Source organism: Aedes aegypti, chromosome 2 (assembly GCF_002204515.2).
Source record: "Aedes aegypti strain LVP_AGWG chromosome 2, AaegL5.0 Primary Assembly, whole genome shotgun sequence".
In the NCBI taxonomy this organism is placed as follows: Eukaryota; Metazoa; Arthropoda; class Insecta; order Diptera; family Culicidae; genus Aedes; species Aedes aegypti.
In genome coordinates, this window is record NC_035108.1 from 344,354,532 (window position 1) to 344,380,966 (window position 26,435).

Genomic DNA, 26,435 nt, shown 5'->3' on the forward strand with positions numbered 1-26,435 from the left:
GTAAAAAGCAAAACCGATCCCTCCAGGGTCATCGGATTGTATAAAATAACGATACGCGTAAAAAAAATCTCCTGCGACAAAAACACGCGCGAAACCGTGAGCAAAATCTATCTGACGACGCAAAACCGAACTGTCCTGCTTGGGCTTCACGAAGCACTACCCAGCAAGACGCTCCAAAACAGGAAAAAAAACAAACAAACAAACAAAAAAACTCCAGCGACGAAAACACACGCGAAACCGTGAGCTAAATCTATCGGACGACGCAAAACCGAACTGTCCTGCTTGGGCTTCACGAAGCACTCGGATTTAGAATCAAGTTGGGTGTGGTACCTAAAGTATTTCACAATGGAACAGCGCAACAATTTTTTTTTTTCGATTTTTGCACATCTAAATCTCGAGAAAAAAAAAAACAAATATTGAATTTAGCTCATTGAAAGATGGATTGTCTGAACAAACATGAGTGAACTTGTCAATCTTATTTTTGGTTACTCTATGCTATGTAGTCCAGGTTCAAAACTTATTTTTCGAAATTTTCAAATATTTTTTAAAATACTCTCGAGGCTCAAAATTTAGTTAAAATGTTATTTTGAAGTCAGTTTTAAACAAAGAATCGGAAAATGAGATAATAGCAACAATCCTTAATTCTTCCAGAAATTCCTTCACAGATTTTGGAATAGGATCATTTCTCCACTATTTGTTTTACAAAATAATAGAAATACCTTATGTATTTTTCTGCAAGGTTTACTCTAAAAGTATGCATTCATCCATATTCATCCAGAGTGATCCCTCCAAGAATTAATAAACAGTTTATGCAAGGCTTTTCCAGAAAATTTATTTGGAACTTCTAAATTAACCCCAGCAGGCAATCCTGGTTAAGTTGCTGCCGCAATATCTCTTGGAATTTATTACTCTTGCAGTTCCTTTAAATTTATCTTGATTGATTTCTTAGGTGTGTGTTGAAGGATTCTTTAAAATGTAATTTAATTCAATACTCCAGTATATACTAAAGCTAATATTCCAGTGATTCCTCTGTTCTACTTATTTTTCTTCTTATATCTGGCGTTATGTTCCAACTGGGACAGGGTCTGCATCTCAGTTTAGTGTTTTCATGATCACTTATCGACTTGTGTCCCCAATCACATTCATTCAAGCCACGAAGCATACAGTACAGCAAAATAAAATGAAAATCATTATTCCATGTTTTATGGTATATATGTATTGGCATAACATCACATCCACATGATTAAACAAATTGTAAGGCATTTCTAAAAATTAATTAATTTTGGGCTCCACTCAATATTTTTGAGATTGTTTTATCGATCCACTTCTTAATTGTAACATTTAAATTAAACCCACTCATTCCCTTGTGTGAATGTTAGATATGTTTAAATGAAACCTTATAAAGTTATTATAGTCAACTCTCCCTTACTCGATGTTGAAGGGACCATCGAGTTAGGGAGGTATCGAGTTACAGAACACAAGACCAATGCAACTGCGATCCAAGGGACCATCGAGTTAGCCATGAAAACCAACTTTTACTATGGTTCTCTAACTCGATATCGAGATACGGAATATCGAGTAAGGGAGAGTTAATTGTAAGAAGATTTCAAACAAACAAGAGTCTTACCAAAACATGTAAGGATTCCGCTGAGCAACACTAAGGTTTCCATATGGTAGAGGATTTAAAAATACGTTTCTTAAGCCTTTGTAAAATTTCCAGCTTTTGACAAGAAAAAAAAACATAAACGTGTATTCCGCGAAACAAACTCAAAAATTTCGTTTCGTATCGAAAAATTCCGTGAGATATTTGATTTCGTATCGAGTTACACGAAACATTTTTAAATTTCGTTTCGTTTCGTCATTATCAGCGCAAGATATTCCGCGTATCGTTTCGTTTCGTATCGACATGGAAAAAATCCATATCGCATACCCTTATTCAGCGGTTTTCCTCTAAGGCACACGAATCGTCGTATGGCCATCAGATACGCTTGAGTTGTCAGGCTATGAGCGATCTCAAGGTGGACAGCCCTCGTAGTCATGCACGTGAAGAGGTAGATGTAACATTTCTCCATTCTGCGGCCGACAGCCACTGTCACCGGCCCACAGTAGTCCACGCCGGTATGGCTGAACGGTGGTTCGGCGTGACACTCTGGAAGTGGAGCTATCCTGGGATTCGTCGGGAGACACTTCTGCACCTTATACCAGATACAGGCGACACTAGTGATCAGGAAGCGCTGTTCCAATCCTTCAGCGGAGACGAGGAGGCTCACACACTGCGAGTCCTTCTCGAGCCTCGAGATACCGGCAGTCCATGTGATCCGTAGCCGTTGCGTTACTCCACCAACACCTAAGTGGTTGATCATCGACTTCTCCACCAGCGTATACGACAATCCAGAAGTGCAATCGGGTTTACGGAGAACTTTCCGCAGTGGAGTGTGATGGGCATCAGGCGGAGGATGACAGAAGGAGCTTAGCTGGATCGCATGGATGTTGCAGTTTGCAGCCGTTCTCCCTGAATGAAGGAGTGGGCTGTGACGCTCCTTGCAGCCATCTATGTTGCAACGAAACTTCAGCTTGCAGCCTGCTCCACCATGCTCATTCAGGCATAATTGGCACAGCCTCCACTTTCGTACCGCTTCCAAATGTTTGGCAAGCTGGAATCGTTTGAACCTCTCGCAGTGCCGGATTCCGATTGGTCCACTTTGCCGCAAATCCTGCACGGCGTCCTTTGCTTCACCGGTGGACTCGAACTTCGGTTTTCGGTCGTGTGCGTGCACATAGCCTTCGTTCGTTCTACTCCTGGATTTTCCTTTCTTCAACGGTAACTCTGCAAACCGTGATGCTTCGCCGTATGTCACTACTTCGCTTGCATCCTAGATAGTGTCCTCAAGTTCACCAGATTGATCTTCCACCTGTACTGCACCCATTCAAGCTGCGTTACAGCGGGTAGATTCTCGATCAACTCCTGGGTTAGTATCAGTTTCACCAAATGTTTAGTTGACCCGGTGCTTCCAGGTGATCGGCAAAGTGCTGAACCAATACACCGAAACTGATGAATCTCTCCAGCTGATTTGCGTTCGGTAGCGCTGCGTTGCGGACTGTTGATAGCAGCATGTTCAGCAGATGCTCTGGCCGGCCGTACAGCATGTGCCCAGACAACCAGAAGTCGCATAACAGTTTACGAACAAAGTCGTTTATTTACACAAATTTCATTACATCCCCACTATATGGTGGACGATATCGTTTGATCGATGCATTTCCTCGCATAAAACGCTATTTTATGCGTTCATATGTACATTTCGTTTCGTCTCGTATACTGGTACAAAGTAAGTTGGATCAATTCGTAGCAGCTGTCAAATCAACTTTGTTATCATAATCATTGTTGTTCGCGCTCATCACAGACGCGTCATCGCTAGTTGCCGCTCAATTGAAGCGTGTGGAGAGAGACGCGCTACATATTGTGCCATTCATCGGCGCAGTGGAATATTCCACTGCCAGTCAGCGTGCAGCTTCTTCAGTTGGCGCCAATCCAACATCGCGCCAAACTGCGAAGGGAAGCATGAGCGGGAAATGATCGCTTTTTGTATATCCGTACTGTGGGCCTATATAAGCCACACGCATTAGCATGTAAGATTTGTAGTTAATTTCGTTTCCCCACCGAGTAGGCACGCTGCCTCTCGGTGGCAATAAATGAGTAGCGTGTAGAGTCATTCGTTCGTTTCATTCGTTGCCCGTCCAAAGTGAAAAGACACAACGTAGGGGAAGACGTCCTGGCCGCAACATAAATTAAGTCGCATAAGAGTACAGACTAGTTCACACTAAAAGTTATACACTCGCATTGCATGATATTAGTCATCACATAAAATAAGCACATATTTCGCCTCCACTTTTGTACGTATAAGGCCTTTTCGCAACATCTTATACGTTAAACTTTGCGCAAATCAGCATCACGTAACACAACAAGTGATTTCGTTATACGGACATCCTGGTTGTCTGGGTGCAGCGTTTCGATGATTTTCGGGACTGATTTCGAAAGTAGCAGCCTACTCCGTAACGTTTCAAGCGCCTCTCCCTTCAGGCAGTCTTGTAGTTGCGCCGGAAACTGTCCGGCAGACTTGATGGACTTCCAACTTCAAACGACTTCTTTGCAGGATTGAAAGATTGAAGGATTGAAGGATTGAAGGATTGAAGGATTGAAGGATTGAAGGATTGAAGGATTGAAGGATTGAAGGATCGAAGGATTGTAGGATTGAAGGATTGAAGGATTGAAAGATTTTTTTTTATTTTATTTATTTTTATTTTTTACCGGAGCAGGGAAAAGCCCGCTGGAGTAGAATATTCTCCATATTTATCCTTCCTCCAACAGGCATAAAACCTCCTCATATTTTCAATTTCACAATTCCAATAACAGAAAGATTTACATTTTCACCTCCAGTGAGTGTGCACTCTTTGAAGGAGGTGGGATTTTAAGTTTTCACAATAATTGTGGAGTGGTAACTAACTTAAAATTATTTAACAAGTGGGATTATTTGTTGGCGATGTGGTGCTTTGAAGTGGCGTTGGGCGGCGGTGGCTGGCGGTGGCGGGTTGTGCTGGGTGGTGGCGGGTGGCGTTGAGGGTGGCGGAGGAGCGGAAACGAAAAAAAAGGCAGACAAGAAACGGTTTGAGATTTAGCAACCATATTTTCAAATTATGTAGCGGGTTATATGGAGCTTTAAATATTGCTTCAGTTTTTTCTTGAACAAATAAGGAGATGAAAGGTTCTTGATCGAAGAGGGTAGCTCGTTGTAAGATTTACTACCGAGATAGCTAAATCTCTTTTTGCCCATTTCGCTATTGGGCCGGGCTAGACGAATGTTGCCATGATATCTGGATGATCTTGCCGAAGTATTCCGGATTATTTGCACGTTGTGGTGTGTGTTGGCGTTAGTGATAATATTATGCATGTGAATTAAAGTTTGAAGCATTTGAAGTCCGCGAATTGGAAGCAATGAACTGTTCTGATCGTTGTACAACTGATGTGTTGGGAACAAATGGGGTTTCTTGTAGATGACTTTTAAACAACGGTTTTGTAACACCTGGAGCTCACGTAGTCTAGATGCACTAGCTTTTCCCCAAATGCAAACTAGGTACTGAAGTCTTGAATGTACCATTGAATAATACAGTTGTAGCATCCATCTCAATGGAATGAATGAAGATAGCCTTCGGAACGTTCCACATAATGCTGCAAGTTTGTTCTTCAGATTGTCGATGTGCTTCTCCCAACTCATAACGCTATCCAAGGTGAGACCCAAGTATTGGAAGCTGTCCACGTTACGAATTTCGACCGTACCGATTCGAACTGTAGGTAATTCTTGAGGTATTCGTCTAGTCGAGTGGAATATCATGTAGGTAGTTTTTTGTAGGTTTAACGAAAGGACGTTCGATGTGAAATAATCTTGTAGACACTGCAGATCTGTTTGAATAAGCCGCGCTATATTAGCGGCTTCTGTGGCACTATACAGAAGTACCGTATCATCAGCAAAGAACTGCATTCTTCCATGAAGTTTAAGGCGTGATAGGTCGTTGATAAATACAAGGAACAATAGTGGCCCAAGATTACTACCTTGTGGGACACCAATCGATATATTGCGTAAGCAGCTTCTTTCACCGTTGACGGTAACAAATTGTTGTCGATTACCCAGATAATTTTCCAACAACAGCAGCGCTTTTCCTCGTATGCCGTAACATTCGAGCTTACGAAGCAGAAGAACATGGTTTATAGTGTCGAATGCCTTTTTTAGGTCCAGGAATAATGCTCCAGAGAACTTACGCTTATCAAGAGAACTGTATATTTCGTCTACCATTTCACACGTGGCGGTTAAAGTACTACAGCCTGTTCTGAAGCCATATTGTCTTTCGTATATAAGGTTATTCCCAAAAAGAAAGTCTGAAAGCCTTGACGCGAGCATTTGCTCCAGCAACTTGCTCATGATTGACAGCACTGATATGGGACGATAGTTGTTGGTATTCGCAGAATCTCCAGACTTGTAGATCGGCACCACACGAGCAATTTTCAAGCATTCCGGAAATTCTCCTGTTTCTATAATCTCGTTGAATACTTCCGTCAAAATCTTGGCAAACGAAATGTGGTGGGTTTTTATAGTTTCAGCAGATATGTTGTCAGGTCCCGGAGACTTGTTGCAATCGAGTTCTTTAATGAGTAGAATTACTTCTGATACTGTAGCTTGTCGAAGATGAATGGAGGATGACTGCATTGGTAAGGTCCGAAATTTCCAGATATTTTTATCGCTGTCTATATCATTAGCTAGATCCTCTCCAACTCGACAGAAAAAATCATTAAAAGTATTGCTTACTTGGAAGCCATCGGTTACGTCTTTGCCATCGATCCTCAATAATACAGCGCGATTAACATTGGTCTTGCGTCCTAGCATTTCATTCATCATTTGCCATGATTTTTTATTAGACGAGTGCAAGAGTAATCGATGATAGTAGTCACGTTTACATCGTTCCTTAATTTGTTGAAGCCTTTTCGATGCGTGCTTAAGAAGGTTTTGCAGGTGTTGGTCGTTTGGGTGGCGTCTACTTGATTTGAGTATATGATCCTTAATCCTCTTCATTTTCCATGCATCAAAGGTCATCCAAGGGCATTGTTGCTTAATTTTGACCTGAATGATTACTTCCTTTGTTGCTGACGCTTGAATTTCGTGGAATTTTTCGATCACCGTTAAGAGTTTCTCATTGGCAGACAAATTCATGGGAATATCCATCAGCGCAGAAGAAAGCCTTTCGTTCAGTTGAGTGTGGTAGATTATTCGTTTCGTCAGCGTTTGCATCCCTTTCATGGAAGAAGATGTTAGGGTTGTTAGTATCATCGAATGGTCGCTCATTTCTGAATATATTGTTTCGTTGATTATCGATCCCATCTGATCTACGCTGCACACCAAATGATCGAGAATATTTCCACTTGCTGCACGTGTCACTGATGCGTTGGTGACAGATAGGTTATACGATTGTAGAATCCTCCTATACTCTCTGACAACGTTGTTCTGTGACAGATTCACGGGAACGTTAGTATCTCCTATCAAGAACACGTTTTTCTGATTAGAAATGCTACTGAGTTTAGACTCAATTTTGATTTGAAAATCGGTGTAACTGAAATTTGGTGGACGATATACGCAGATAATATTGAATCGATTACTTGCTGATGCAATTTCTGCATGAATGCAATGGAATCCATCATCATGCTCATTAGTGATCACATTTACTACAAAATCTTCTCTAACGTACAACGCTAGACCTCCATGGGACTCCTGTCTACATGAAAAAATGCTTTTGTATCCATGCACCCCAAACAGTTCAGTACAACCCTCTTTCAACCATGTTTCGCCTAGCGCAATGACATCAATTCTATCCTGATATTTGTCCAAAAACTGCTTCACCAGATCAAATTTAGGCATTGAATTCATTCCTCGTATATTCCATTGAAAAATTCGGAGAGAGACGTTATTTTTTATTTATTCAGCTTTATTGTTTATACAATCTTCTACAGTATCATAATAATGATTAATCGATTCCATTTTTAAATTGAGTTTATCTTGATTCAAATAAATAATAAAACAACAAATTTATCGTTTTGCCGGTGGTCCTTCCGGCGATACAGATAATCCTCGTGCGCGTTTGGACGTACTGCATTCCAGAGCTCTGATATCCATTCGATTTCTAATGTATTCCACCTTCGATGTATCTGTTCGCTTCATCAAGATAACTCCGTCTCTTCCTGGCCAAACGTACTTCGCTTTCAGCTGCTCCTGCATTGCCCTAACTTCTCGCAGCATGGCCAGCCCGTACGATGTCATTTCGTCGCGGAGCGTAATCTTCCCAGTAAGAGCAGCAAAGCTACCTCCAAGAGCTGATACCTTCATCTGACCGAAGATCTTCTTCTTAGCAAAAAACTCCTCTTTTACGTTGCTATCCGCAAAAACCACTCTGATTGGCGCATAATTCCCATCCGTTTTCGAAGCCTTCAGTCTGTAGGCTTCGATGATCTTCTCATCCAATGCGTACCCCATGACACGTGCAATTCCGTTGACTATGGCTGAAGCATTATCCTCTCTGGTAATAGGAACTCCCAGTACGATGACATTCCTCGCCAACTCCGCTCGCTTGAAACGATCTACTTCGGCCTCAAGGGTAACGACTGCATCGCTCAGCTGACTATAATCCTCCCTAACACTGAACATTTCTTTTTCCATCTTGCTGTAGTCTATTTTCAGCTGCTTCAACTCACTGACGACCTCATCAAACTTTGTACATAAAAAATCCTGGCTCTTTTCAACTTCTTTGATGGAATCTTCAAGGAAACGTCGACTCGCAGCCGCTTCGTCTCTCATAGCGTGCACCTCCTTAATGACATTGCGAAGCTCCTGAATTACTGCATTTTCGGACGCTACAGCATGTTGTGTCCGCATTCCCATTTCGTTGCATTCCACGGTGCAATAGAATTGTTGGCTACGCATTTTACGCGCAGCAGAACCGACGAGTTTTTTGCATCTGTAGTGATAGCACTTATGGCAGTGCAAACACTCTAGCACCTTGTTTACATCTGGTTCCTCCTTATCACATATTACACAGATGATAACATTCTCCGCAGACATCATTGACTGTACCGATGTGTTGTATATACGTACAACACAGAATCGCGCGGCGTGAATTTAGAACGCACTACACCAACAGGCGATGGTGGGTACAATTCTGTATTGTATGCCAAATCGGAACGGGCTTTGTTCCAAAATGGAATCGTTCTGCTATCAAGGCAAATAGTTAAGGACGTTTTAATCCGCGTACCATTGGTACCTCGCGTACCTGCAGGAATAAAATAGACCCCTTTGTGCGGTCCTTAGCCTCTTGCTCAGCAACTCCTATCCCTACCTCCTCGTGGTACTAGCCGGGGTACGAGTAACCTTGGGGAAGATCGGGTAACCAACCCCCGGTGGGAACTTTGGTCGTATGCTGACAGGGAAGGGGGGGTTCGCTTTTGCAAACCTGGAGCGTCTGTACTCCACGTTAGGAGCGGCTCACAACAGCGTCTGTTCCCCATGTCAGGGGCGACTGATCATCGTCCGAGTGCCAGAGAAGGACTCTAAGCTAAACTGCGCACTATGGCCCTCCGAACAATTAGGGGGAATGGTCCTCCGGAAATCTAGGGGGTTGGTGTCAGGCCCTGCAAGCCAACCGTAAAAACACATTAGCACAGGAACGTCAACGAGAGAATACGGACCGGAACAATCGGCAAAGACCACAGCAACGAAAATGGACTAGCGATTGGAAACTCGGTACGTGGAACTGCAAATCTCTCAACTTCATTGGAAGTACTCGCATACTCTCCGATGTACTGAAGACCCGCGGTTTCGACATCGTAGCGCTGCAGGAGGTGTGCTGGACAGGAGCATTGGTGCGAACGTTTAGAGGTAATCATACCATCTACCAGAGCTGCGGCAACACACGTCAGCTGGGAACAGCTTTTATAGTGATGGGTGATATGCAAAGGCGCGTGATCGGGTGGTGGCCGATCAATGAACAAATGTGCAAGTTAAGAATCAAAGGCCGATTCTTTAACTTCAGCATAATCAACGTGCATAGCCCACACTCCGGAAGCACTGATGATGACAAGGACGCATTTTATGCGCAGCTCGAACGCGAGTACGACCGCTGCCCAAGCCACGACGTCAAGATCATCATAGGAGATTTGAACGCTCAGGTTGGCCAGGAGGAGAAGTTCAGACCGAAGATTGGAAAGTTCAGCGCCCACCGGCTGACGAACGAGAACGGCCTACGACTGATAGATTTTGCCGCCTCCAAGAACATGGCCATTCGTAGCACCTATTTCCAGCACAGCCTCCCGTATCGGTACACCTGGAGATCACCTCAGCAGACAGAATCGCAAATCGACCACGTTTTGATCGATGGACGGCACTTCTCCGACATAACCGACGTCAGAACCTATCGTGGCGCTAACATTGACTCCGACCACTACCTGGTGATGGTGAAACTGCGCCCAAAACTCTCCGTCATCAATGATGTACGGTACCGACGCCCGCCCCGGTACAATCTCGAGCGGCTGAAACAACCGGATGTCGCCAATGCGTACGCGCAACATCTTGAGGCAGCGTTGCCGGATGAGGGTGAGCTCGATAGGGCCCCTCTCGAGGACTGCTGGAGGATAGTCAAAGCAGCCATTAACGACGCTGCCGAAAGCGTTGTCGGATATGTGGAACGGAGCTCAAGAAACGATTGGTTCGACGAGGAGTGCCAGGAGGTTTTAGAGGAGAAGAATGCAGCGCGGGCTGCAATGCTGCAGCATGGTACGCGGCAAAACGTGGAACGATACAGACTGAAGCGGAATCAGCAAACCCGCCTATTCCGGGACAAAAAGCACCGCATGGAAGAGGTGGAATGCCAAGAGATGGAGTTGCTGTACCGTTCTCAAGAAACGCGGAAGTTCTATCAGAAGCTCAACACATCCCGCAAAGGCTTCGTGCCGCGAGCTGAGATGTGCCGGGATAAGGATGGGAGCATCTTGACGGACGGACGCGAGGTGATCGAAAGGTGGAAGCAGCACTGCGATGAACACCTGAATGGCGCAGAGAACACAGGCACAGAAGGTCAGGACAGCGAAGGCGATGGCTACGTCAGCACAGCGGACAGCGGAAATCAACCAGCTCCCACGATGGGGGAAGTTAAGGATGCCATTCAACAGCTCAAGAACAACAAAAAAAAAAAAAAAAAAAAAAAAAAAAAAAAAAAAAAAAAAAAAAAAAAAAAAAGGCGTTATATGCCCTATCTACAAAAAGGGCGACAAACTGGAGTGTGAAAATTATCGTGCAATCACCATCCTAAACGCCGCCTATAAAGTGCTGTCCCAGATTCTCTTCCGTCGTCTATCACCTATAGCAAATGAGTTTGTGGGAAGTTACCGAGCAGGTTTCATCGACGGCCGCTCGACAACGGACCAGATCTTTTCCGTGTGGCAAATCCTCCAGAAATGCCGTGAGTAGCAGGTCCCTACGCACCATTTGTTCATCGATTTCAAGGCGGCATACGATAGTATCGACCGCATAGAGCTATGGAAAATCATGGACGAGAACAGCTTTCCCGGGAAGCTCACAAGATTGATCAGAGCAACGATGGACGGTGTGCAAAACTGCGTGAAGATCTCGGGCGAACACTCCAGTTCGTTCGAGTCTCGGTGGGGACTACGACAGGGCGACGGACTTTCGTGCCTGTTGTTCAATATTGCGCTTGAAGGTGTCATGCGGAGAGCCGGACTTAACAGTCGAGGCACGATTTTCACGAGATCCGGACAATTTGTTTGCTTCGCGGACGACATGGATATTATTGGGAGAAAATTTGAAACGGTGGCAGATTTGTTCACCCGCCTGAAACGCGAAGCAACAAGAGTCGGGCTAATGGTGAATGCGTCGAAAACAGTAGTACATGCTGGTTGGTGGAACTGAGCGCGACAGGGCCCGCCTAGGAAGCAGTGTTACGATAGACGGGGATACCTTCGAGGTGGTGGACGAGCTCGTCTACCTCGGATCCTTGTTGACGGCTTACAACAATGTTAGTCGGGAAATACGAAGGCGCATCATCAGCGGAAGTCGTGCCTACTATGGGCTCCAGAAGAAACTGCGGTCGAGAAAGATTTACCCTCCGCACCAAATGCACGATGTACAAAACGCTCATAAGACCGGTAGTCCTCTATGGGCATGAGGCGTGGACTATGCTCGAGGAGGACTTGCAAGCTCTTGGGGTTTTCGAACGCCGAGTGCTAAGGACGATCTTCAGCGGCGTGCAGGAGAACGGCGTGTGGCGGCGAAGGATGAACCACGAGCTCGCTCAACTCTACGGCGAACCCTGTATCGTGAAGGTAGCTAAAGCTGGAAGCATGCGCTGGCCAGGGCATATTGCAAGAATGCCGGACAACAACCCTGTAAAGATGGTGTTCGCCACGAATCCGGTCGGAACAAGAAGGCGTGGGGCGCAGCGAGCTAGGTGGATTGACCACCAGGACCTGGAGAGCGTGGGTCACAGTCGAGGATGGAGAGAAGCGGCCATGAACCGAGGGAATTGGCGAAATATTGTTGGCGAGGCTTTATCAAGATAATTGATGTAAAGCCAAATAAGTAAGTAAGTAAGGATTGAAGGATTGAAACATTGAAGGATTGAAGGATCGAAGGATCGAAGAATCGAAGGATTGAAGGATTGAAAGATTGAAGGATTGAAGGATCAAAAGATAGAAGGATTGAAGTATTGAAGGATTGAAGGATTGAAGGATTGAAGGATTGGAGGATTGAAGGATTGAAGGTTTGAAGGATTGAAGGATTGAAAGAAAGGATTGAAGGATTGAAGGATTGAAGGATTGAAGGATTGAAGGATTGAAGGATTGAAGGATTGAAGGATTGAAGGATTGAAGGATTGAAGGATTGAAGGATTGAAGGATTGAAGGAGAGAAGGAAAGAAGGATTGAAGGTTTGAAGGAATGAAGGATTAAAAGGTTGAAGGATTGAAGAATTGAAGGTTTTAAGGATTGAAGGATCGAAGAATTGGAGGATTGAAAGATCGCAGAATTGAAGGATTGAAGGATTGTAGGATTGAAGGATTGAAGCATTAATGGATTGCATTGCGAACGGCGCGACCTGTGAAAGCAAAACTCTAAAATTTCCATCAAAGTAATCGTGGGACAAATTTTACAGAAAAATGTCACTTCTGGCGAGAAAAGAAACAGTGAAGCACTTTGAGAAGGAAACTGAAATGGAAGCCTGAGACGATGTTCAATAATGAAGATATATTCAAGGAGGTTATTGGTCAACTTATCAATTAAAAGAAAAAAAGACAAAGAATTGTGGGCTATACAATTTAAAAGAAATTTTAAAATTACTATATGATTACTTTTACAAATTTTCCATAATAGAATTCCATCAAATTATTGTTTCGAAAAGCGAATAACCCAACTGGAAAAAAATATCTGTAGCCTGAGATTTCGGAAAATTTCAAGGAATCTCCGGATCCAGATTATCAATAATCGAAATAGAGTGCAAAATCTTTTGAAAATTGTGAAAAAATGATATACAAATAATCGTATTCAGGTTTTATCAAACAAATGATTTAATTTTTTTAATTGTCGCTAAAAAAGGTCCTGCTAGTAGGGGGGTAAATGGAAAAAGTTTACGTTTTGTCAGACATTCGAGTACTTTTGTTCTTTTCGGCGTTTTTGTATTCGACGTTCTGTCCCTCCACGTTTTAGCTTTCGACATTTTGGTATTCGACGTTTTGTCTTTCGACGTTTTGTCCTTTTGACGTATTGTCCCTTCGACGTTTTGTCCTTTCGACATTTTGGCATTCGACGTTTTGGCATTCTACATTTTGTCTTTCAAAGTTTTGTCACCCAACCAGGATGATAGGAAGATAATAGAAACGATAATAGAAGATAAGAAGATAGGAAGATAAGAAGATAGGAAGATGAGAAGATAGGAATATAGGAAGCTAGGAAGATATGAAGATAGGAATTAAAGAAGATAGGGAGATAGACAGATAGAAAGATAGGAAGATAGGAAGATAGAAAGGCAGAAAGATTTGAAGATAGGAAGATAGGTTTATAAAAAGATAAGAAAATTGGAAGAGATAAAGATAAAAAGGCAGAAAGATAGTAAGATAGGTAGCTAGAAAGCTAGAATAAATGGAAGATAGGAAGTTAAAAATATAGGAAGGTGAAAAGATAGGATGATAGGAAGATAGGAAGATAGGAAGATAGGAAGATAGGAAGTTAGAAATATAGAAAGGTAGGAAGATAGGCCGCTAGGGAGATAGGAAGATAGAAAGAAAGAAATATAGGAAGATAGGAAGGTAGGAAAATAGGAAGATAAGAAGATATGAAGATGAGGTGATAGGAATATAGGAAGCTAGGAAGATACGAAGCTAGGAATTTAAGAAGATAGGGAGATAGATAGATAGGAAGATAAAAAATAGAAAGCTAGGAAGAAGGAATATTGGAAGATAGTAATGCAGAAAGATATGAAGAAAGAAAGATAGGTTTATGAAAAGATAAGAAAATAGTAAGGTAGGTAGATAGAAAGCTAGAATGATAGGAAGATAGGAAGTTATAAATATAGGAAGGCGGTAAGATAGAAAGATAGGATGATAGAAAGCTAAAATGATAAGAATAGTAGAAGTTAGAAATATAGGAAGGAGATAAGATAGGAAAGTAGGAAGATAAGAAGATAGGAAGATAGGAAGATGCAGTGGCCCAATTTCATATTCGTACAGGATACTGTTTCCACATCAAGTTAGTAAAAAACTAATAAATGAAGTATTGAGCTACAAATACTTTATCCACATTGAAGGTAATAGGTGTCATCTATTGTTTGCCAATCACAAAATGTTTCCATTTACATTCATCTTTGGATTAATAGAAAAGTATTGGATAACTGAAGAGCTTTATTATGATGTTCAGATGTAATGAAATACATTTGGACAATTTATTAGTGGAAATATATGAAATTTAGGTAAAATTATGAGAAACGCCAGTTTTCCAATGATGTTTGCTATAAAATCCAATAATTCGAACAATAACGTTTATTTTCGTCATTGGATCCAATCTATAGATTATACTCGTAAGCTCTGATAGAAATTTAGTTGAAATATATACAGTTTATAGAAATCATAAACAGTTTTTATCCCTTTTGAGTTCAGAAAATTGTTGTGCCATAAGTTCAAAAATCTTCTAAAATGATATTTTAAATCAATGTAAACCAAATTTTTATTCTAAACAATAGGTAAATGTTAATTTTGAATTTGTCTGTAAAAATAATTTGAACTACGAACTTCATTTTACAATAAAGTACCATAAACTACGCTGTACAAACCTCCACATAATTGATGTCATCGTAATATTCAATTATCTTTGAAATAATATTCAAATTATATTCAAAATAGCACCCTATTTTGCAATTTATTGATTTTATAAGAAAAATACAAAATAAATTGAATGAGCACAGAGCATTGATATACTATTTAATAGAACATACCCTGTTGTTTTCATCATTTTAAAAAACGTTTGTGTTGCGGTTATGGCAATAATATTTATTCTATAAATCTCTATAATAATGTTTGGTAGTAACATGTAAATTAAAAATGACAATTACGCAATGTTTTGATAAGAACATTAACTGTGGATTATGTATATACATTTAGGAGCCAAACATAAAGAAATTGACTAAAATTTTTGGTTTTGGATTTGTTATAAATGTTATATTACCTAAGATTCAAAAGTATAAGTTGTCGATATCCACTCCTAGCTATTCTAAACTGATTATAATTTTTTGAAACTTGTGCAATATTCGCAGTTATCATTCTTAAGGAAGTGATATTGAAAAAAATGCAATTTATTGTTCGACTTACCGAATATTTTAGCAAAAAACATGGGAAAACTGGTATTTTTCTTAAATTTACTTAAGTTTCAAATATGCCCGCTTATAAATTTTCCATATGTATTCTACTGCATCTGAACAACATAACGAAGAGCTTAAGTAATCATCTGGTCCATTAAAATTAGTTTTTAATGCTGTATATTTTTTTTTTGTTAGGTGTACGAATATAGAATTGGGTCAGTTATAGACACAATCTCAATACTTTCCCATTATTCCAAAGATTTAAGCAAATGAATACAGTTTGTCATTGCCAAACAATAGATGACACCTATAACCTTCATTTTTGGTAAAGTATATCGAAGTCCATGCACCATTTAATAGTTTTAAACCAACTTGATATGAAAACAGTGTCCCGTACGAAAATGAAATTGAGTCACTGTAGGAAGATAGGAAGATAGGAAGAAAGGAATGTTGGAAGATATGAAGATAGGAAGATAGGAAGATAGGAAAGTAGGAAGATAAGAAGGTAGGAAGAAATGAAGATAGAATGATAGAAAAATATCTCCTTATCTATTTTGATAGGAAGATAGGAATATTAGAAAAAAAGGAAGATATCAAAGGTGAAGTGTATCTTCATGCTTGCCACACGTTGTACACATATGAAAATGAATAATTGGCAAAGAAAACTCTCAGTAGATAACTTGAAGCAGAACAGTCTCTGTTCCAGTAGGGGCAGAATTCCATCAATAACAAGAATGGTTGGGATTATAAGTTTGTATGATAACTCATTTCGCAGCGATTGATTATAAGGAAAGGAATTTATAGCTTTGCTCGCATCGCATATCAACCTCCATAATCTTTTAACATAAAGTAAAATCTTACATTCTTTCAACAGCTTGTTCCTAGGTGGCTGCGTTAATGTGCCAAGCATCCATCACGAAAACCAGGCAGATGATTCCGATGAAACGCTCAGATAAGCCACGAAGTGGAAACCAACATTACGCGTTGCTGCCAAATTAATCATAATTGAGGCACGAGCTTTGACATTTTAATAACCATCGATTACGGCGCTGGCTGTTTCTAACCAGCGCGATAAAAGTGCCAAGATTGTGATTTATTCAGCGATTCGTGATTCAGCTTGGGAAGAGTGATGAAGATGGTCGGTGACGATGAGCGTGAAGACGGTTAGTGGTTGACGCAAATGAGGTGCCGAGAGGATTGATGAATTAAATTGAGTGGCGTTAAATTTCGAATCACATTCCAATTTTACACCTCTTGAAGATCAATTCTACATTAAGTGGGGTGACCATATGGGAATTTTGTGCAGAAGGGCAATTTGAATCGATAGCATAAAAAAGGAGGATAAGGATAAGGAGGATTTCACTAAAAAGAGGGAATTTGAAAATCTTATCTTACTTATGAACACATTGAATTATCTATGTCTAAAAGAGGAAGTCAAATATGTTGCGATTGAAAGTGGTTGAAGCCAGTGGAATGACTATTACAATTTGCTTGATTGGTAACAGCTTGTATAAATCTAAACCCATTCTTTGGAGATTCCTTGTCCGATTAACGGCTCCCCGACGACCTTGATTTCGTCCAGTGAACTACGCACCTAACACAAATTGCCCCCCTTTTTCGGAATTCCCTGTCCAAATCACACTTTACTCAATCAATCACCCTCGTACGACCCCAGCCTCTTGATAACACTATTTATTCTGGTCGTATCCAATTCAAGCATCTCCTTTCTCAGACAGAAAGGCCCACGTCCCCAAACGTACACGAAACGGTGTCCACACTTCATCTTGGTATCCTACCATATCAATTTGTTTTTTCGGCTTCCCCTCTGGAGTCACTATGGGCATTTTCCGTATTGCAAGCGGCCCTAAATATTTTTGCCATCTTATAGCATATTTATGTACTTTGTGATACATGTTTGATGTCTATCAAAACCACAATCAAGCTTTCGTGATAAACTTTTGCATAGGGCCTATTTACTGTTACTAGGAAGGAAGCTCTGCATAGGATTCAAAATTGAATTTTGCGAATGATTCTTAAGCTCCCTCCCTGGTTTACTACTGTAAAATATCCAATGTTAAATAATTATTAATTATTTCTGACAAAAAATAAATGCAATTTTCTATTGTCGCGATAATTATTTTATATATTTAGGTTAAATTCACTGAGAAGCAACTTTTTCTCCTTTACGATAATGAACAAGGAAAACCGAAAAACAGATTAGGTCATATATTTTATTTTTGGCCCCCTAATCGCCCATAGTAGAACTCGACAATCTGCAATTCCAGCAACTCAATATAACATAGCATAAATATACTTTCCCATCTTGTCTTATGTTGCGTTTTTCTTCTCTCTCTCTCCATTCCAGTGGCTGTCGGTGGTATCGTTGGCAGTGCTGTACAATATAGTGTTTGTGATAGGACGTGCCGTGTTCTGGGAAATCAACCGCCAGGCGCCGGCACTCTGGTGGACCTTAGACTATCTATGTGATTTTATATACTTAGCCGACACGTTAGTGCATTGTCATGAGGGTAAGTACTAAGGAGAGGAAAAAAAGCAATTGGGATTGTTGGTGGGAGGTGAATACGAAAAGAAATCACGGTAATGAATGAAGCCAGCATAACGGTACCCGGTGGAAGTAATTACACATTGGTATTGGTTGGAAGTAAGTTAGGACTTCCCTGATGGACAAAGAATGTCAATGTGAGAGGAGGCTCTCTTGAAATAATTCAAGCTTTGTCGGTTGTCGGAGTTTGTCTGTTTTTTGGTTCATCAATCTTACTTTGCTTTTGTCATTTGAAAGCCATGATCGATCTCCTATCATTCAAGTTGTACGAGGTTTTGACCTTGTTTTTTTTTTCTAAATTAAATGGTAGCTCAAGTTTTCCATTTTTACTACAGTGCACAATGGATCGAATCGACAATTTAACCGGAAAAAAGTGTTTTCTCTGTTCTCGTCGATTCTATACATTCTATGTCAGAGAAGTTATTTGTAATTGAGTTTTGCATCTCTTAAGAAAAAAGTTGAATAGGGTAGCCCTTATTTAAGTTAAAATTTTGACTCATACTTTTTTGTTTGATGAAATTCATGGTTGCACTTTTCTGCAAACTTTCAGAAAAGGTTATTTTGAACAACTTTGTGTAAGACACTTTTGATCTAGCTCTTCATTTGAGCTAAGTAAATTGATTTTGAATGTTTTAGCTTAGGGTGGACCCAAAAATCAGTTATTTTGATCTAACTTTTTTATTTTCAGTTTTACGTGAATGTGGTCTTCGGAAGAGTTGCAGAGGAAGTAAAGATACACATTTTTGCTGAACATCGCAAGTTTGTAATTCTTGTGATTTTGAAGTTATGAGCAAATTTAAGTGAAAAACTATGAAATCTTTAAATGCCCATAACTCATGGAGTTGCGAACCAACGTTTTTTCTTTTAGTAGCATTAGAAAGGCCATACAATAGACAACTTTTGCTGTAAAATCTGTGAGAACGTATATTTTGTTAATTGAGAAAATTCAATTCAAAAATACACTTAAATAACTCAAAATTCCTCGTAACTCACAAGATTTAGATGTTAACGGCGTGCTGTCTTCAGCAAAGTTGTAGAATTTAACTAGATCTACAACTTTCCCAGAAAAAAGAGAAATGTGAAACAAAGTATGAAGAAATGATGATACGATGCAGATGTAGGTCACCTTTCATTTATTACGATAAAACATTAAGTTAGTATATCAGTAGTCGCTTTCATATACTTGCTATTGTAAACTTTGTATGGTTTTATTGTTTTATCGGTACTCAGTGGTATAATTCACATATAATTAAAAATGTTAAATGGTGCTAATGCAACTTAAGAAACTTTAAATTTTTCGTCATTGTGACTGCTATTATTGTAACTGAACACAAACAATAGTGTCCTAGGGTACAGAACTGTGGAAATGGTGGAATAAACTAACATCCAAGCCAAGCCAAGGTCATCAAAAAGTGTGCAAATTTGGAAAATTATTAATGGAATAAAAGTACAATTACATTGCTACTACTTCAATAATTTTGTATTAACGAATTGTAAAATGTATTGTAAGTTATATATTTTCTTGTTTCACATTTGAGCATGAGCATGAGCATGATTGACCGCCCGCAGTTGCTACTCCGTTATTGCAAGAACAGCTGTACTTACACAGGGAACCAACAGATGCTACTCAGGATCAGTAGCATCTTCAATGTGTAAGTAATGGTGCTCTCATTATTATAACAAACAATACCGGCGCCGGCTGCGTCCGAATGCAGGTCAATTTGGGAATGGGAGGGAAATGTTGACGTGTTACTTGCTTTATGGAAGCCGAGGAGTCCTCTGCACTTCCACAAGAAATCACTGGGAGTTTGGATATGGGAAAGGATTCGTTTTGGTAAACGATAAAGATATAATTTTAAATGAATACGTGAACACGGATGATCAATACCGATAGTGCGGTTACTATCCCAAGTAGCACTGGTAACAAATGCAATATTTTATAAAAATAAAACAAATTACATTGCCGTTGCATTTCAGATAATTTGTAGCATATCTTATTGATGATATTCAATTTTGGTTACTAAACTATTACATTGTAACTTACGCTTTGTTTACATTACATAGGTGTTGCATTTTTACTTGCATGTAACTTAACCTAGAGCTGTCAAAATGAATAAGTTACATTGAAATTGAATCTGTGGTTGCAAAGAAACAAATAACACGCTAGGTCACATACAGATTGCTAAATCACATGTGTGTAACAGCATGAAGTTTGTTTACCATTTGTCATAGGGGAAGGGGTGAAAAAATGAACAGGATGGTAAATGAACGCCGAACTTGTTACGCATGAACAACAAATTTCAATAATTTTTATTACGCACGGATGATTTAGAGCATAAATAAGAGTGTTTTTGTTAATAAGAAGATAAATTGAAGTCAGAATCACGTTCAGAAATTGAAACTGATGTAATTTTAGGCACGGAGATGTTGAGCTTTTTCAATGATTTGATGTCGAAGCCGAAACCTTTAGAACTGTTTTCGAAGGGATTATAATCATTCATAGATGTTTTTTTAGGACTGTAATAAAAATATTCAAAAATGTTTGTTTTGCTCGTGTGTTCTACCACCAACATAAAATGAACATTTCCATAATATTTTAATGACGATGAAAGTATGTGAAAATTTAGCTGTCTTAGTCTTACTTCGTGTCGCTGCGTTAATTAACATCTCTGATGTTGTGCGATAGAACTAGTTATAATTAACAAACAAATTAATAAATGAAGTACAATTTTTGGGAGTAAACATATCACAAAACATTGAGTTACATTTGTAATGTTCTCTTTTCTACTTTTATGGAGAACGCCAATCTTTGCGCCCATGACACGGAATGAATATATTCATGTGTTCACTGTTATTCTCCAACCGAAACACAGTGAACACATTTTCGACGAGCAAATTTCAGTTTTGAACAAAAAAAATGGCTGTTGAAGTTTCGATGATTACGATGACGGATCCTTGAACGTTAAAGTGTTTGGGTCCTCTAGACAATTCGTAATCGAACGTCAACATTCCACCGCAAAATCGCTAGTGTTTGGAGGTGATGTTTACTTCAAAATTTTGAAATCAACATCTCCAACTTAGTTCTAATACCCTCCGTCCACGAATTATTGTGGCGCGTCGATCGTCACAAGTTTCTCGTTAAACAATCAATCCCGTAAATGATTGTGTTTTGTTAAGCTTAATTACTTTTAGACGACAGCAGTCAGTGGCTGTCTTCTTTGTTGAAATTTGTTCTAGGATTCCAACTCCCACAGGGTCCACTTATGCACTGTCATAGTTTGTATTACGTGCAATAAATATGTTAAATTTGTCCTTGAAAAACTTATCGAAGGACCTCAACTTTAATCAACTCGTGGGGGCAAAACCCCCACCCCCCTATTTCATAACACCAAAACAGGTGCTGAATTCAAATTGTACCAAACGTAATGCCACGCTGAAGTAACGCGCAAAATAGAACCTCACAAATGTTAATTTTTCGCATCAGCATGTATCTTTTATTGAACAATAACAGTAGAACAAACGCCTGTAGGTATGCATTATGCAGAATCGATGAAAAGAAATCACTCATGTTAGTTAGGCCCTATAGAAGTGACAGCACAGAATTGCACAAGGGGCTACCATTAACAACACGGTTATTTTTTCCCAATTTTGGACCCACCTTCACCCTAGTAGCTATTTGTCCAGACACAAAAATTACAATTTGTATGGACCGTGGTCATTGGGCAAAATCTCTCCCCTCCCCCAATAAATGACAACGTGGTTTATGGATGACCCATAAGCACGCAATTTTTAATTGATTTATTAACCCTAGAAATACTCAAATGGATGGATGTTGTTTCTACTATTTGATAGAGAACATATTTGTATATCCGATTATAATTTAAAAAAAAAACATGTTCTCACATCTAAATCGCTATTTTCCTTATCATGGGCATATTACCCTCAGTCCCTAAAATTGGCACAAATTGATGAATTTCTAAATTCAATTCGTTGTTTCACCTCAGGACGCAAGATTGCATTACTTCCTAGCGTCTTGTAGTGAAAAATTGTTAACAAACCCGCATCTTGTCACCTTTATTCGCAGAAGAGAGGATCGATGAAGAGAAATCGATCATGCGACTTGCGCCCTTATTATAGCACACGCATGAATTTGCCTTCTTTCCTATTTGAACCATTTGAGCACGTCACAAACCATGTGCTTTCTTAGACGGAGCATTTAATTTTCATACTTTTGTAAGGTTCCAGTCAATTGGCTTAGGGAATTTTTGCACATTATTTGATGGTTTATCGCAAATTCATCGTTTTTCCCATTAAAAGCAAGACGATATCGTTTAAGTGTTCATTTTAATACCCCTTCCCCTATTGACAGCAGTGTAATTTATTGGCAGTTTCAGTATAGTTACACATCAGTTTCAGAATAACATAAGATTTCTGGGTAACTAATGTGTAACAAACGAGTAACTTGCTGACAGTGACAACACTACATGTCAAAACATTTCATACTTATTGTGAATTTTGATATAACAACTTTACCATTTTATGACTAGTTATTGTTTTCATAGATATTTTTCCAGTGATTAATTAAAATTGTTGAATTTACAATTTGCAGCCTCTCTAACAGCTTTTCAATAGTTTTCATCATTTTAGATTGGCTGTCCTCAAACAGTTATTCGGAAGTGTTTCTGCAGCAAGATGAAATTAAATGGCGATTTATGATAGGCAACCCAGAAAATCCAACTGCGGGATACGAAACAACGTGATTTTGGAATCACAATCTTCACAAACAATTTAATTAAAATCAAAAACACTGCTGATTTGAGTAACAGCACCAATTTCCATTTTTTTTGTGTCAGTTCTAATGGAATAATATCTCAACAATCCAGGTATCATGTGTTATTCAATATAAACTTATTATCTATTTTATGAGCGCGTCAATTTTGAGCAAGTAAAATGATTGATTTCACCACAAATTCAAATCGGCATATTAAATCTATTATGTACTTGTGAATAATTACGCGTTCGAAAATCATACGCATTACTTTTATTGACATTCAATTCTGAAATGGTTGTTCGGTTCCAAAACTGTCAGAAAGTAACAACAACTTCAACGCCGTTTCATTTATTTTGTCGCAGGAAAACCCATGCGTAATCAACAAATTACATAGCAGTCGTTCGTAAACTTCTTATGTAACGAACAAACAAGTTACATAAGGCCCGACTTTTTGCGCTTTTTCGGTTACATAGCAGTATTTTTCCATGTTGCATGTGTATCATATTGTAACTTTTGAATATGTTAAGTAGCCGTTGCTGTAAGCTACTTGTAACAATATGTGCTGCTTGGGATGCGAACCAGACTTGATCCGAATTCTGTTGCTCGCCCACAAAGGATGTTGCATGCTTCAACAGACCAAAAACTACTGACGAGTCGATTCTTTTTTTTTCACTCGCACACTTTGTTTTCGTTTTTTTTCTCGCGAATCGGACACAATTGATCCGGATTCCATCGTTCGCCCTCAAAGGAGCATGCAACAGATTCAACGGATCAAATACTACTCACTTGAATAATTTTGTATCAACGAATAGTAAAATGTATTGTAAGTTCTACATTTTTTTGTTTCATATTTCTCCATAAAGTTCGATATGAAAAAGTTGTAGATCTGGCTAAAATCTACAACTTTGCTGAAGGCAGCACACCGTTAATTTTAAAATTTTGTGAGTTACAAACGAATTTTGAGTTTTTAAAGCGGATTTTTTAATTGAATTTTCTACATATAACAAAAATTACGTTCTCACAGTTTTTGCAGCAAAAGTTGCCTATTGTTTGGCCTTTCTAATGCCACTAGAAAAAAATATTATCGAACCAACTCCGGCATCTGAAGATTTCATAGTTTTTCACTTAAATTTGCTAATAACTTCAAAATCACAAAAATTTAAAACTTGCGATGTTCAGCCAAAATGTGTAAATGTGTAAAACTTTCAAAATCAACATAGGCCGGAACAAATTTGAAATTTTACTTTTGTCTCCCCCCCTTAAAAATTTCCAAAACATCAGAAGGGGAAAATAAATAAAACATCTTACTTTCAGTGTAGATTTTCATTATTCTTCGTGTTTTAAGCTAGCTTTGTAATTCGTATTTACTGTATTATATGAGCTAACAGGTGTTATTGGATAACAAGTCCTCAATCTGTTTGTTTTACTGTAACAGAGTTGCCTATGAAAAGAGATTTTTTTTAGCATTACGTCACTACTGAGACAGAGCCTGCTTTTCAGCTTATTGTCCTTATGAACACTTTCACAGTAGTTAACCGAAAGCTTTCTTTGCCTAAGTTTCCATTTTCGCATTCGTATATCATGTGAATAGCCATCAGACTTGAGGGGGGCCACGGCCCTTTCTCATGAGAGACAAAAGTCGTAAAGGATTTATATAACTTAATAATGCTTGTTTCGATAATATTTGTGAACCGATCATAGTGGCGCAATACAGAGGTAGATCAAAACCTGAAAATCGTCCAAAACCGATTGATCAACTTTCTTAGTTACCAAATGTCACTTTTATGAAAAAATAGTAAACGTATTTAAAAATCTTTTTTTTTTCGTTTTATATTGCCAAGATGACATATTAAACCCAATCTAATAGATCTCGAACAGAATACAAGGATTTAAAAGCAGACTATAATCAGGATTTACCTTTCCAATTCGATTTAAACTAGAATTTTTGGAAATTTATAAAACAAGATAAAGATTTAAATGTATCAGTTTGAAAAAAAACGCTTGTTAGTTTGAAAATATGGATTATTGCTGCTCAGTATTTCTGTAGCGAACGATTCATTTCTCTAAACCTCTCGAAACCAAAATTTGAACATAGGATTGAATAATAAATTTGTTGTTAGAGTTAAAAACTTTAAATCCTAAAACTGCTTGGCTAACGTATCATATTGAAGAATTGAAGGTTTTTTTTTGTATTCAAAAATGCTGTCGTCAGCAAATTCATACCATAACAGTTGTTTGAAGAAAGCAGGATGGAAGGTATTTTGCTCATGAATTTATCAATATCCAATCAGACTAAGGTAGGGCAATGGCTTGACATTAGTGGTATAATCAAAATTTTCATAAAAACAATAGCAGTTGAAAAGAAATTACTATACAGTAAGCCTTCAAAATATTTGCTATAATTTCGCTGATTGTCTTGAATGAACTTTTGCTTCACCTGTGAGGCAAGAGTTCGCTGGCCGAAACACAAAATACCAACACTTTTACGACAGACATACTTTATACCAGCCATAAGCTTATGTTTACAGATAACTTACTAATTTTTCATCCTAAAATTGCCCGAAGCTCAAAATAGGAGTTTTTTACAAAACTAAGCGAAAATGTGAAATGTTGGTGACTTTTATCGCACGATCGGACCAATTTCGCTAATTTTGAAGATAATATATGAATTTGGGGTAATTTGTAAATTTCTCTGCGAGCTTACATGGGTCGAACTTTTGCCCCGCTGATTAGAACTTTTGCCACACTATCGGCCAATAAATGATTCCAAGCAATTATGTAGTAACTAATACACCTCACAGTATCCTTATGATGCCTTAAAACGCACTTAAATAAAAAATCAAAGTAGACTTGATCATTATTAATTTCCATGCAATGAAAGTTTGACCAAAAATATATTTTTTCCAAATCTCAATCGATTCTTATAAAATTTGTAGTGAAAGTCTCTTACTTGACCACTGTGGCATTTATAAGCATTGATTTGAATTGAGCTAGAAATCTTAAAAACAAAATCTGATCCACTCGAACTTTTGCTCCACTCTCTTTAATAATGTTCAATTTTGAGCTACTAAAAATCGAAAAATAAATCCGATCGGCCTAAAAACATAAATGTACGACTGCGAAATACATATTTACTGAAAAATAGATGAGCTCATGCTTAAAAAAAATTAGTTTTTATACAGTAGATTGACAAAGATGTAAGTAAAGGTCATTTAACAAACGGCTGTTTCATTGGACTTGGTAGCAAATCTGTTGGTCTCGAGATGAAAAATGTTATGCAATCGATGTTACGAGCATCGAAAAAATGTCGTGTTTATTATTCAAACATTTTGATTTGACGGATATATGTGGCAAAACATGGATTTTAACCATATAAGAATAAAAAATGATGGATTTCCCTGAATTTCCATTTTATTATTTTTTGTCCCCCCCCTCGACATATTTTGATGGAAGGTGACAAAAGAAGATTTCAAGATTTGTTCTGGCCTTACTAAGCTCAAATGAAGAGTTAGATCAAAAGTGTCTTCAAAAAAGTTGTTCAAAATAACATTTTCTTAAAGTTTGCAGAAGAGCGCAGCCACAAATTTCATCAAACAAATAGTTTGAGTCAAAATTTTAACTTAAATAAGGGCCATCCTATTCAACTTTTTGT

At 38.8% G+C, this 26,435-nt stretch overlaps 1 protein-coding gene across 1 annotated transcript in view; it reads left to right on the forward strand.

Annotated features, from left to right (window-relative positions):
* LOC5569051 (cyclic nucleotide-gated cation channel subunit A) overlaps positions 1–26,435 on the forward strand; it is a 304,593-nt gene that overhangs the window by 193,740 nt on the left and 84,418 nt on the right. Inside the window, exon 5 of the mRNA XM_021846153.1 lies at positions 17,815–17,977. Within this exon, the coding sequence (XP_021701845.1) occupies positions 17,815–17,977 (163 nt within the window). The remainder of the gene's footprint in view (positions 1–17,814; positions 17,978–26,435) is intronic.